General features: G+C 34.5%; 1 protein-coding gene and 1 long non-coding RNA gene across 3 annotated transcripts; both read left to right on the top strand.

Annotated features, from left to right (window-relative positions):
• The first annotated feature begins 608 nt into the window (after nucleotides 1-608).
• Nucleotides 609-6,754, top strand: LOC132067462 (ultraviolet-B receptor UVR8). 2 transcript variants are annotated; one of them, XM_059460713.1, is made up of 8 exons: nucleotides 609-913; nucleotides 2,161-2,313; nucleotides 2,799-2,957; nucleotides 4,218-4,385; nucleotides 4,570-4,701; nucleotides 4,807-4,896; nucleotides 6,310-6,399; nucleotides 6,488-6,754. In XM_059460713.1, exons 1-8 carry the CDS (start codon nucleotides 703-705, stop codon nucleotides 6,682-6,684), a joined length of 1,200 nt encoding a protein of 399 aa, XP_059316696.1. In that variant the 5' UTR covers nucleotides 609-702; the 3' UTR covers nucleotides 6,685-6,754. The 2 variants fall into 2 exon arrangements, with proteins under 2 accessions (XP_059316696.1, XP_059316697.1); XM_059460714.1 differs by having other exon boundaries at nucleotides 611-913; nucleotides 6,491-6,754.
• A 1,699-nt stretch (nucleotides 6,755-8,453) lies between these two features.
• On the top strand, nucleotides 8,454-9,507 carry LOC132066686 (uncharacterized). Its single transcript, XR_009416909.1, has 2 exons — nucleotides 8,454-8,558; nucleotides 9,173-9,507. It is a non-coding gene; the product is annotated as an uncharacterized LOC132066686 (long non-coding RNA).
• The last annotated feature ends 4,930 nt before the right edge of the window (nucleotides 9,508-14,437 follow it).

The raw sequence follows: 14,437 nt of genomic DNA, 5'->3' as shown, positions 1-14,437 counted from the left end.
CGGGCATATCCGTGTAATTTTGTATAGTTGAGGGACATATCTGGACCTTTTCCCTTTTTTTTTTTTTTTTTTTTTTTAAATTTCATACTTAAACTATCAGAAGAAGGTTGAGAAAACTACCTAAACTATTACTATCTAATTTGCAAAACACACCTCAATTTATTCTTGAATGACATGTGATCTACACACTCCATTTTATATAAAAATGTTGCCAAGTGTTGTTCACGTGGATAAATAATATCACAATAGCACCTACATGGAATTTTTTTTTAAAAAAACTGAAAAATAATATTTTTTGTAAAAAAATAAAATCTGGATTTAAAAAAAAATGCTGATTTTTTTAAAAATAATGCAGTTTTTTTAAAAAAAAATATACATTTTTTAATAAAAAATATTACTTTTTAATTTTTTTATAGGTGCCACCATAGCATTATTTATGTTATGTAAATAATTTTTTTGAGAAAATTTTAGCTTCAGTAACCTTCTAGAAAATGAGTTACTTCACTTATCTTTTTAGAGAATGAATTCACAAATTTAGTTCACATGTTTTACGAATTAGATAGTCATGGTTTACATAATTTGATAGTTTAAGTTTTTTTTGAGTGCGTTTTTGACCGTCGTTAAATTTTCATAACTGGCAAAGCTGATCAAAGTTGGCAAAGTAAGAAGAGAAGAGAGGAAGAAAAAAGTCTGATAGATGAGATGTCCAAAGTGATGGAAGAAACAGAAAGAGTAAAAAGCAAAGAAGAAGAAGAAGAAATATGGAGTTGGGGAGCAGGAACAGAAGGACAATTAGCAACAGGGAAACTTCAAGATGAACATCAACCTCAACTCATTCAATCCCTTTCTTCTTCTTTTGGTCCAATCTCTCATCTCTCTTGTGGTGGTGCCCATGTCATTGCCCTTACCTCTGGTCTGTTCTTTTCTCTCTACTCTACAAACTTATATTCTTTATTATATCTCTTGTTTTATGTGCTTTTCTAACTTGATGGGGTTTGAGGTTTTGCAGTAAAGATAACACCTTTTACTTGTGAGATTCAAATTCAATGGAAAACTTGATAGGGTTTTGCAGTAAAGATGACACTTTCAATGGAAAGATTATATCAGGAAAACAGAAAGAATTGATGGGGTTTAAGGTTTTGCTATAAAGATGACACCCTTTTTGGTATGAGATTCAAATTCAATAGAAAAATGAAAATCTTGATAGGGGTTTGCAGTAAGGATGACACCTTTTTTGGGTGTGAGATTCAAATTCAATGGAAAAATGAAAAACTTGACAGGATTTCATTGTAAAGATGACACCATATTTGGAGTGAGCTTTAATAGAGGCGGAGTTAGGATCTTGAGTTTATGGGTTCTGGATTCTAGGAAATGCAGCTTATAGAGTTCTTGATAAATTATTTATACATATGAAGTGAATTTTTAAATACAAATACAGGGATTGAGCCAAAGTTATTGGGTGTGCGAACCCTTAGGTAGTAAATATGACTCCTTTTTCTATTTATGTGTTTTTTCAACTTGATGGTGTTTAAGGTTTTGCAATAAAGATGACTCCTTTTTTTGTTTGACATTCAAATTCAGTGGACAGATGTTGGCTTTTTAAACATGGAAAAATGAAGAACTTGATAGGGTTTAAGGTTTTGCAGTAAAAATGACACCTTTTTTGGTGTGAGATTCCAATTCAATGATAAAATGAAAAACTTGATAGGTTTTGAGGTTTTGCAGTAAAGAAGACACCTTTTTGGTGTGAGATTCAAATTCAATGGAAAAATATTAACTTTTTAGAAGATGGAAAAATGAAAAAAACTTGATAGGGTTTTGCAGTAAAGATGACACTTTATTTGGAGCGAGCTTCAATGGAAGATTATACCAGCAAAAAAAAAAAAAAAAAAAAAACCAACTTGATTGGGTTCTGCAGTAAAGATGGCGCCATCTTGGTGTGAGCTTCAATGGAAAAAAAAATGAAACGTCTTGATGGGTTATAGTTAGATGACACCATCTTGATGTGGGAACCAATGGAATATTTTGAACTTTCACAAAAAACGGGAAAAAAAAAAAAAAAAAAGCTTGTTGGGTAAAGATATCATCTTGGTATGAGATTCAACGGAAAGATTTTTACTTTTTCAAGGAAAAAATACCAAGCTTGTTTGGGTTTTGCAGGTGGAAAAGTGCTAACATGGGGGAGGGGTACTTCTGGTCAGTTAGGCCATGAGGAGATGGTGAACTGCTTACACCCAAAGTCAGTAGAGTCTTTGGAAGGCATCTTTATTACACATGCTTCTGCTGGATGGAATCACTCAGGATTTGTTTCAGGTTTGATTAAGTCTGCTTCAGCTATAAATCTAATCTGATAATGGATTACTAATTTTCATACTATCAGGTTTTTGCTTCTGAAATACTGATGAAATTGAAAGTTCATGATTGAGATTCCAATTATGTTATATGGGCTTCTCAAGTTAAAACTTAAGTCTTCACGCTTAGGGTACATTGACTGTGCAGACTAAAGCAGAATTTCATTCTTATATCGAGGAACTTTTATTCACTAGGTTACTCCTAAAGTTCTTTCCCTTATGATTGTTGAAAGTTTTGATGATATGAACTTTTTCTGTTACAGTTTAAACAAACAGATGATATGAACTTTTGTTACAACTTTTTGTTTTAGTATATTCCTGAATATTTTATGTTCTCTTGCTGCAAATATGACTTTGAATAGTTGTGGTATGTATCTGGAGGAATCTTGTTTAGCTGAATACCTGTTTTAACCTGCATTTGAGAGTAAATGTTTTAACAATTACCAGATACTGGTTACGTATTTACTTGTGGAGATGGTTCATTTGGTCAGCTTGGGCATGGGGATTATATCTCAAGGTGTTTTCCTGTACAAGTGTTGCAATTCAAGACTAGGCATGTCGAGCAAATTGCTTGTGGTATGCGTCATTCACTTGTCTTACTAAAAGGTAATAATATTTGCTTTTTTTATTAATCTGGTTATATTAACAAAATCGATGCTTTCCAAGAATGTTGTGTGTTGTATATCTGTTCTCATTTGTATAATTGGCCATACTTCTGTCATTTTTCATATAGTTTGATAGTTAGTGCTGCAAATGCTTCTCTTTTAAACTATTGCTAGCACTATACAGCTATAATTTCGATGGGTTATATCCATGAGCCTGAAATGAAATCAGATTGTTGTGACTAGTCACAGCAATCAGGCCTGTTAACATAAGAGCTCCAGAGATTACTGCATGGTAAAGTAATTAGGTAGAATTTTCCAGTAGTTTCTTTATTCTCTTAATCACAACAAAACTATAACTAATTTAGTGTGAAATTCTGCACTCTCTCTTACAGCTTGGTTAACAGTGACGGAAAATGAAAGTTCTTCAAATAGCTGGCTCTCTAATAACTAAACAGCTATTCTGCACCATCATATCGTTAAGCAGGTTTTATGAGATATACCCCAAATATCATAAGTGGGTAAGAATATCCTAAGTGAATTTTGTGCAGCATAGTTAGGGCCTTTTTGGAATGAGTTTTTGTACAAAATTCAATACATTCTTTGGTTATGTGCATTGTGATGATTTTTTAGGTTAGTTTTTGAAGATGAGTTTTTAAATTTGAAAAACTGGTTCATGAAGAAAAAAATTCCACTCGCAAAAAGTTTTTTTTTTTTTCTTCAAGTGAGAAACATAACTTCAGCTTTCAATACCATTTTCAACTTCAAAAACTCTTTTTTACAAGTTTCTATGTCCAAACGCCTACTTAACTGTACAATTCAAGAACAGATTATTCATTATCTTTTCTGTTGGCACCAAAAACTTTAAATGCGTTATATCAGGTCTTTGTTGTCAGTGATGTTTGATGGATAATGATCTCGGCTGCTAAAATTCAGTCTGACATGGATTTAGGACATACATCGCAGCTTGTTAACTACTTAACTGACGGGCTACAAAATAATTGTGAAAAAAGTTTCTTCCTTGTGGTAGGGTAAAAACTGATTGTTATAGGTAATCCTAATAAATGGTACATTACTTAATAATTTCTATATATCTGGTTTCCTCACACTGTTAGGATAGAAAAAGCAGGTTGATTAGAGTTGTCCTTAAAAATTGTAACCATTATTGTGGAAGCGAGTAATCTTGTTCACACAATTGTTTGTACATAAGCATGTATATTGATTTTGGTGAAGCTGATTTTTCACTTCAATTAACTTCTGTTAGGAGATACTGAGGATCTTATCTATGGATTTGGTTCCGGAAAACGTGGTCAACTTGGTATATCTGATGACAAACAGAAGTTAGTTAGCACTCCTCAGGTTACTTTGGGTTTTGAAAATGTCAAAATCAGGAGTATCACTGCAAATGGAGATCATAGTGCAGCAATATCCGGTAAGTTTCTGAGTACTCCATATCCAATACCGAGGATTGCTCGCCCAACCTTTATCTAGTCAAAGCATCCACTACTTGGTGGTTGTAGCTTCATCCCGATAAGTGAATGATAATCTTATCAAGTTGGTAATACTTTTACCTGTTATATATTGCTTAGATTTTTTATTCTTTTTGGATTTTTAAGTGAACGGGCATTTATATGTATGGGGAAGAGCATTCTGTGGAGCCCCAGATGTGTATAGGCCCCGCCGTGTTACTGCAGAGTTATATTTCAGCCAGGTTGCTTTAGGATGGAATCACGCTCTTGTATTGACAGGTATGTCAGGCTTTTGATCTTTATTAGTACCAATTGAGAATACATGACGGAAATATTACAATGTATATAGAAATTTAAAGACGTTCCCTTTCACCACTTTAATAGGTGATGGGGAAGTATACATGCTTGGCAGGTACAATTATAATGTTCCTACTGGAGCTCAGAAAACGAACATGATGAGTCATCGTATGTCTGGTAATGATCAATAAACTTCTTGTAAGATTTTATGTAGCTCAAGTCTCTTTCTCCTGCTTCTTGAGATTGGATTCTCACAATGGATGGATTTTCACTACTTTGATTGAATCCTTGCATGGAAGAAGTAGATCTATCTCTCTTAATTAAGTTAAAAGGCGAAAATGATGCTGAAAACACCCGATACAAGTGCCTAAACTTCTCACAAGATTGTGTGTTTCTATGTGGTCATGAGTTGTCAAACTGACCAAACATTTGGAAATCCCTGCTTTGCCCCATTTTTTGGACCTCTACAAGTTATAACCATATAGGAGAAACAAAACACTAATGCGAAGCAGCGCTCTGGTGGCCTTTTAGCTAAATGCTTGGCACCAAACTGCATAACAGTAGTACTGACTGCTATATATCATCAAATGTGATGACAGTTAAAGAGGGAAAGAGTAGTTTTCTGAGCGTGATTGAAAGATATCAGCCACATTCAGAAGTCCAATAAAAGAGTTAATGTTACCTGAGTGCTGAGTCTAGGAAATATCTAAAAGAAAGCATTAACTTTTGAATGTAATGGGAAGTACATTTCGAAGTCCAATAGAAGAGTTAGGTTACCTGAGTCTAGTAAATATTTGAAAAGGCAAAAAGGATTATATATTTTAACCTGAACAGAAAGAATATCGGTTGATTCAAAAGTCCAATAGAAGATTTAATGTTAGTCGAGTCTACTGAACTCAGTTACAAATTTGTCTCTCGGTTTTAACTAAAAGAAAAGCAGTTCAATAATAATTTGGCCAAGTGGATGTCAACCTTCAGAACATAATCTGAAGCCTCATTTCTTGGTCACGAACTTACTGTTCTGACCCTCTTAAATGTCTCTTAAACTTGTGATCAAGTTGATAATCTATGGTTCTTGCTATTCGATGCTGTTATCAACTAGGTCTCAATCACAAACTAGATAGGGTGCGGTCGGCTATATGAATCTTCCATATCTAGCGTTCTAATTGGCCCATTTCATTCAATACGGGTAAACATGAGCGGAGCTCGGGGGTGCGTCGAAGCCCTCTTCACCGAAAAATTACACTGTATAATACAAAGTCAAAATTATTTTTTACGGAACTATCCTAGATGTTGGAGTCCCCTTGACTTTATATGTTTACTTCTTTATATTTTGAATCCCCTTGATAAAAATCCTGACTCCGCAATTGCTGGTAAATAGATTCTAGGGAAATTAGGGGTCCTCTAAATCTGATGCTTATTCTTACCCAGACCTAATGTAAGTTTATCAACAACAATTAAGCCTAACTATATAATGGTTAATTCTGTTTGAAATTTCAAATCACATTGTAACAAGTATTTGCCGTGGCTCGATCACTTCACAATTTGCACCCTTGAGCTGAACACAACTTTGTTTCATTTGCACTGAAGATGAAGGTGCCCTACAAAGAGTCCTTGACCTCGATAGTACAAAGGTCGTCCAAATTGGCACAGGAGCTGAGCACTCTGCCGTGATAACAGGTGAGGATCTGATGCAAAAGTTTATTGTGAGAAACCATGAATTGCATATTAACCCGTCTTCACGTCTGGACTATTTTTAACTTTTGAGCAGATGACGGATCAGTAATGACATGGGGGTGGGGTGAACATGGTCAGCTTGGGTTAGGAGATACAAATGATCAAACAGTTCCGCGGGTTGTAAGTTTATGCAATGAACAGTCTAGGAAACCGTGTGTTGGTAGAGTTTGCTGTGGCAGTGGTTTTACATTTGTTATCAGGACGTATGCCGTGAATTCCAGTTTCTAATATAGCGATATTCAGGATTTGAAATGTAATTGTCCACTATGTTGCTTATCAAAATAATTTTTTTCTATTTTATAGCCGTCTTGGCAATAGAGGATCCATATAACCGATCCCAATCATGTCTCATTTGTTATATACTAAAGGAATGTGGTCTGATAAGATTACACATTTGAAGAGGGAGTAAAGGGCGCCGATGATGTCCAAATATAGTCCATGTGTGTGACTTTCTGAATGAAATTTGTATGTCATCTTATTCAGGGGAAGCTTCCCTGCAAATCGAGAAAAAAAACCGACTAGTGGTTTGGTTTATTTGGTATTGAAAAAAAAAACCCACTATAATTGGTTTGGTTTTGACTTAAAAACGTCAAATCGAACCAAATCAGTCCGACATTACATGCATAAAATTTCTAAAAATATTTTATACATAAAAATATTATTTGTAATGTAATTTATAGATATTTTTTAAACTTTTTCATAGTTTTTGTCTTTTAACATATTATTTCAAGCTAGGACTAAGAGTTTTATATAGTCCAATAAGTTTTATAGCCCATAGAAGTTAGAGACTCTAATAAAGCCAAACAAAAATTAAATCAATAGTAATGCAAACAAAAGAAATTTAATTCCAACACTAGAAATGACAATAATATTAGATTTCTATTCTTTAGTTTTGCATTGGTTTAGACAGCGAAGATACATAACATCATTTTATTTTTTCTTTAATAATTAGTCATGTGATTAATACTTATTAGTCGTACTTATTTTAGCATGACTTAGTACTTTAGGTTATGATCATTTTCATTATGGCTTATTAATTAGCAGTATTTATTTATGCGATTTCATTATCTTCCAGAAGCGATTAAGATTAGGAATGCATGAAGATATCGGGCCACGGTGGGGAGTGACCCTCGTAGAGGATAAGATGCAGGAAGTGAGGTTGAAATGGTTCAGTTATGTGAAGAGGAGATGTGCGGATGCCCCGATAAGGAGGTGTGAGAGGTTGGCCTTAATGGGCTTGAGGAGGGATAGCTGTTGGCTTAAGAAGTATTGGGGTGAGGTGATTAGACAGGACATGACACATCTTCAGCTCACCGAGGACATCACCCTTGATAGGAGGTGTGGAGATCTAGAATTAGGTAAAAGGTTAGTAGGTAGTCCGGCATATTTCTCTCCCATTCCTGAAGTATTAGTATTATTCTTGTATTTTCGTATCCTTGGATTTCTATGACTACTTGTTGTTTCTTTAGCCTCGATTATTAGATTTCTATTACTACTTGTTGTTTCTTTAGCCTCGATTATTGTATTATCTTGTTGTTGTTTTTGCTTGTTGCTACTGCCCTTTTTTTTTTTTTTCCATCTTTCTTTAAGACGAGAGTCTATTGGAAACAACCTTTCTACCTTCTCAAAGTAGAAGTAAGGTCTGCGTACACAGTATCCTCCCCAGACCCACTTGTGGAATTACACTGACTTTGTTGTTGCGATTCATTAGCTTTTTGGTTGAATATTTTAGTACAACATCACCACTCATCTTATATTTGGTGTTATTTTCTTAAAAAATTCCTTAGTTAGATAGTTATATTTTACTAGAAATAAAGAAATACTTGAAGCACAAATAATGTAGACATATTTCTTTGACTAACCTTTCCATATAGTCTAAAGAATTTCGTTGACCTACTAACCAAATTTGAAACTTGGCAAAAAATCACTTAAAATAGGATTAAAGTTATAACTTTCTCCTTAGCCAATTATTAATGAGTTAGATACTATATAAAGGTTGTACATAGTAAGTTCTAAGCAGCACAAATTCTTATTTGACACAAAGATGTACAAGGCTTCGATTACTGTGTTTTTGGTAGTTGCTTTCCTGATCGTTTCTTGTGGTCAGTCTATTTCTTTCTCTCTTATCATTTCCGTCTGTAATCTTCATCATGTCTTTTTTAGTTTTAAATAAACAAATTTTCATTTTTACACATGAAAAATATGAAAATAACACATGAAAGATCTGAAATTTCATTTCCTTCTACTTAAATTATATTATAAGCGTACCATTTTTTGGCTCTCTCGACTGTCTCTTTATGTCAATCTCTTACACAAATCACTTACATACACAACTCGTCTTTAGAGAGGAACACGTTACCACCCAAAGTGAACTTTCTGACACAAATCTGAATTAGTCAGGATCCAAAAGGGTACCGAACATTGGGTGAGAAATTTAAAAAAAAAGAAAAAAGAAAAAAAGAATGTGACCATGTATGTGTCGGTAAAAGAAATTTCAGAATATATATATACATAACTAATATTTCACAGCTACTAAATTCATTAATTAGCTCTAAATTTGTCTCAATCAGAAAATAAATTTCAGTCGTCCGTGAACTCACATGCGGTATATAGTTATTTTACCTTGGAGCACCTCTTGTCATATGCCGGTAGTTTATAATTAAGGCCTTTCAAATTTATATCAGTATAAGATGCTAACATATTTTGTAATTTTCAGATGTGGCGACTAGCCGAAAGACGTAAAAATTGTGGAAATATGGAACATACAAATGCATTTGGAGGTTGTGCTTGTGTGTTTCCTTGTTTGTGTGTTAAGCATAAATTCTGCATATGCCGTCCACTGAACAAATACTCGATCGACCATGAAGATAGTGGTTCAGGTGGAAAGCTTTAACCTTGCAAGAATCTTCATATGGTTGTATTGAATATGTGGAGTTTCTACAGGTGAATCTAAAAATGTCTCTATATGGTTGATGGATACTATGTATGTGATTATGTTTACTTGCTGAAATAAACTGCAATAAAGTTAGTCGGTTGCATCATGATCTGAAATATTTGTTTCTTTTCTATTTTGGATCTCAGAGCTATTTATGAATATCGTTTTGTTGAGGGGCAATGTTTGGAGGTGGAGAATTGGAGAGGTGCGAATTTTGCACCTCTAGAATGCAGGTTACAGTTTTAGTTATGAGTGAACTATCTTTTAATTGAGAAAATGGATGAATATAACCTTTACATTTACAAACCCTTTAGATTTACAACTAACAACATACCTAGTAAAATCCCATCAAGTGGGGTCTGGGAGTAGAGTGTACGCAGACCTTATCCGTACCTTTTGACGGGTAGGGAGGCTGTTTCCGAAATATAACCCTTTCCATTTGAATAAAAGAAAATAAGTCCGTAAAAAATCTTGTGTGTTATTCTCTAATCTATTACAGTGTGTTTGAAAAATAAAGAAAATGACTGCTATTTTAGAATGCAAGGTTACCGTTTTAACTACAACCGAACTATCATTTTGAGAAAATGAGTGAGTATAACCCTTTACAATTTCGAATTAAAAAAATAAGTCTGCAAAAGTTTCTTGTGTTTTATTCTCAAATATTTTATGTGTAAAGATAAAGACCTTTTATTAAATTAAAAGGCATAAAATTAAAAATAAATTTGTAAAAGGTGACAAAATCAAATTTGTAAAAGACATGATACTAACATTTAATTGTCATCCTTACGTGGTTAAAATTCAATTGTTAATTAGTCTATCAAACTTCTTTTATGAGCTAGAAATGCAAAAAACTTTAATTATACTCTTTTATGACGAGACAATGTATTCTCAGGACTTATAGTTTTGGAAAGAATCAACGTAAGATGAAATGTATTTCACTATTATAGTGGAATTTAGTCGTTATCATTTGATGAACTGGTTGATCATTAATCTCATTTTTCTTATAGAGTTGCATTGTCGTCCGTATTGTTGGAACAATCAAGAACATTCCCAGTTTGTTATTTTTGCGTAATTTGATTGACATATAGAACAATATGGTATGACAGTGACCCAACATGGTAATAGATAATATTTCTTGATTGAACATTTATGTTGATCAGATGAATGTCTTGTATAATTAAAAAAATTGATAATAATTGTTAGAATAAACACATAAGGCTTTCATTTGTAATATGCAGTTATTTTTACGTCAATATCTCCATGTAAGAGTAAAACTATATCATGGTCATACTTCATAGTTATAGCATGATATATAAATGTGTCAATTGTAAAAGATATGATACTTCAGGATAAAAAAATTCTCAAAAATACTTCTATCAGCAGATAATCTAGTGCTTTTGAAAACTCTAAACCCTAAATCCTAACATAATTGCAAAAAATACAATTAAATTATCCCAAGACCTGGTGGCATGATTCAAGAGCATCTAATTGAAAGTAAATACAAGAAATGACACCAAACTATCTAGAAAGTTAAAAGACAACTGAAGAGGATAGTAGAGTCAGAGTCTAATCAGCGAGCAGCTCACTCCAAACTCCAAGTGACAGAACTCTCATCATACATAAATCACTGTAAGGGCTTTGTAACACCTCGTACCCTTTAACTAAGTTACGTTCATGATTTAGAAACTTAGAATCAAGACGGAATGTGTTGAGATTGAAAATTTGCTTGGAACGGTAAATGTACGTGTTATGTCGAATTGTACAGGTCATACAATTTTGTACGGGACGTACATTCTGGGCGTACATCTTGGGGGGGAAAATTGAAGTCACTGGAATTTTCCATACGTGGTATGACTTAGGATGCACGGGACTTACTTTTGTCCGGTACAATTCAGGCAACAATACGAAGTCACTGGATTTTGACAACGAGGTACGGGCTACAAGTACGGGCCGTACTTCAAAGTACGGGACGTACAAGTTGCCCGTACTTTTTCCGCTTCAGTGAATTGTATAAATATGTGGGTTCAGTTTTATTTCTACTTTTCACATTCTTCAAGCCCTAGAACGAAGTTCCTCTTCTCCCATCAATCTAAGACATTAAGGTAAGTCATTCCAAGCCCTTCCAAGTCAATTCTAACATGTATTCACGTAATTTAATATGGGAATCATCATTCCTAACCTAGGGTTTTCAAGAAAACCCATCACAAGGATTCAAGTTTAAAGCTTTTAGGATTCTTCTCAAAATTCAAACTTTTATATAGGTTTTGGAGCGTTACAGGTATGTTGAGTTTCTATCTACGTGTGGAAATATCATTGTCATTCCCCACGCTACGTTCTTCTATGACAATACGAAGTTTCACCAAAACTAGGGTTTCTAGTCAAATTCATGATGAGCCTAAGTACATGTACCATGATGCACCATGTTTGTATTAATAATTTGTTGTTGTGTTCATGATATTCATTTTTTGATTATTGGGAATCTGTCTGTAAACCATGAACACCCATGCTTTGTATTCCATGGGTTCTTAAATGCAAGATATGAATTATTATGCTTATTATCATGAAATTCTACATGCTTCTATGTTTTCATACAAGTTATACTATATATCTATATTCATGTTATATTACACTCATGAATTATGTTTACAATAATGTTTATGTAATTTATGGTCTTCTAAGCCAATTATATCCATGTTCATGTTTTGGGAGTTTCATAGATTACCGAGAAGGTTTAATACCTGAAAACTACGTATGCCAGCGTAGGATAAGGATCGCTCCACCCAGTTAGGACGATTCCTTCATGTTTATCCATTGCGGGTTATTGGATCCATTTATGTCATGTTCATGTCTTGTACCCCAGCAAGGTACAAGATGACTTAGCTGGTCGGGCAGAGATAAGGCGCCATGTACTTACGTGGTGGTTATATGTCGATTATACTAAGGCTCTCCCACCTAAAATGTTTTACTCATGTTACATTAAAATGTTTTACTCATGTTACATATATATATATATATATATATATATATATATATTTATGTCAGATGTGCTCATGTTCATGTCCAGCTTACAGTTTCAGTTATATTAATTCACGTGTCATGCTTATTTCATTCAGTTGTTTTACATACCAGTACAATTCGAATGTACTGACGTCCCCTTTATTTGCCCGGGGGCCTGCATTTCATGATGCAGATTTATAGGACAACGAATCAGCATGTTAGGACTTGCTCGTATCAGCTTTTGGTGAGCCCCATTCTATTCGGAGTGTTATCTTTATTTATGTTTATTTCGGTCGTACGAAGTAAGGTATGCGAAGGCCTTGTCCGGTAGGCAACATAAGTTTAGCGTCATACTCATACCAGAGGTTTCATAGACTAGTCAGTTATGTTATGTCAGATGTTCAGAGTCGCATCACCAAAGATTGGCTCAGTATTTATTATTATATTTTCAGACTGCTTCCTCATCATGTTTAAACGGTGTTTTCAGTATTACTACGATGTCACATGTTTTATTCGGAGTATCCATGTTTTATATTGTATTCCGCATCAGCTCATGCCCCATGTTGATTCAGCAAGCCATGTGGTTAGCTCGGTCACATGCAGCAAGGCACCGAGTGTCGTGTTACGCTCAGACCATGGTTCGGGGCGTGACAAAGCTTGGTATCAGATCCTAGGTTCAAGTGTCTTTGTCACGACCCAACCCGTCATGATGGCACCCACACTAATCCCCCTGGTGGGCGAACCATCCCCTTAACCAATTATTCATTCATTTGTACCATTATAAATCCATAACAAGAAATAAGATCATAAAAATGTCTAGTCATGCCATAAATAAAATAAAGATACAGAAGTCTAACTATTACAACCCCAAAATCTGAAAGTTATCGTACAAGGACTCTAAAACATAAAGCCATCTAAGAAATAATAGCTGTCTGAAATAACATAAATGTCTGAAATTAAGTAGACATCAAGATGGAAAAGACCTTCAGGTGGCATGGCGTGGATAGGAGCTCACCATCTGATATGGACAGGAAATAGCCTCAAGCTAGATGTGAGGTCTAGAAGAAGTCTCTAGCACACACTCTGCAGAAGAAGTCTCTGGCACACAATCTCCACTCAAATAAAAAGTGCAAAGAAGGTAGTATCAGTACAAACACTATTAACCCTAGATATCATAGGCCGACTAAGATTAGTATCATGCATACGTTGTAAAACCAACAAAATAGGCACATAGGCACATTAACACAACAATATCAAGAGTCAATCATCAACCAGTCCACAATACACCACAAGAATAAGATAAGTCTAATGCAATGCAATACAATGCAACCAATGATAGTTCTCAAATGTACACACATGCCAACAACTATTTTCGCTCATTAGGCATGACCTGCAGGGGACTCGTGGTGTCCGTGTACCACTCGCTCCGGAACTGACCTCGGATCACGTGTCCATAACTAGGCCACATCCTCATCCCTTATCAAATGTGTATATATATATGTTTATGTATCTGATCACAATACGCATCTCAATGTATTCTAGTCCAACAGTCAATATGGAATATGATCAGTCAATAAATTCAATATCAATAAATGCAAAGCACCATGCCACAAGTCATAACAGGACTAAGTTAATTCAACTCAACAACAACAAGACTATGCAACCATCTCAATCAACAAGAGTATATATTGACTCATTCCTTCTCATAACTTAGCAAATCCAAATCAGGTTTCAGTACATAAAGTAATGGCGATAAGCCCACATAATTCAACAATCAGTACCAAAATAAGTAATATCCAACCAGATGTCATGTTCGAAGACCTATACATGCTTTCTCCCATCAATTCTACTACATATACAATCAATTAATCAAAGTCTAACTCAAGTAAACCATAACCTACCTCAGATGCAGAACTGGAACAATGCAAGCTACTCCACGAGAGCTTTCTCCTTTCGCAATGCTTTGGATCGCTCAAAGTCTAGCAATATAATGCTAAGTAAGCAATAGACCTTCTAATTATATAAGAACAACAATTGGGGAAGAAGACC

Source organism: Lycium ferocissimum, chromosome 8 (assembly GCF_029784015.1).
Source record: "Lycium ferocissimum isolate CSIRO_LF1 chromosome 8, AGI_CSIRO_Lferr_CH_V1, whole genome shotgun sequence".
NCBI lineage: Eukaryota > Viridiplantae > Streptophyta > Magnoliopsida > Solanales > Solanaceae > Lycium > Lycium ferocissimum.
The sequence above is the reverse complement of the archived record's forward strand: the minus strand, read 5'-3'. Positions and strand labels throughout refer to the sequence as shown.

Bases quoted from the DNA above. Each gene is read 5' to 3' on its own strand.
- LOC132067462 (XM_059460713.1), top strand. From the start codon at position 703: ATGTCCAAAGTGATGGAAGAAACAGAAAGAGTAAAAAGCAAAGAAGAA. The intron at 2,314-2,798 runs GTTTGATTAAGT...AACAATTACCAG, and splicing joins TCACTCAGGATTTGTTTCAG to ATACTGGTTACGTATTTACT. The intron at 4,702-4,806 runs GTATGTCAGGCT...CCACTTTAATAG, and splicing joins TCACGCTCTTGTATTGACAG to GTGATGGGGAAGTATACATG.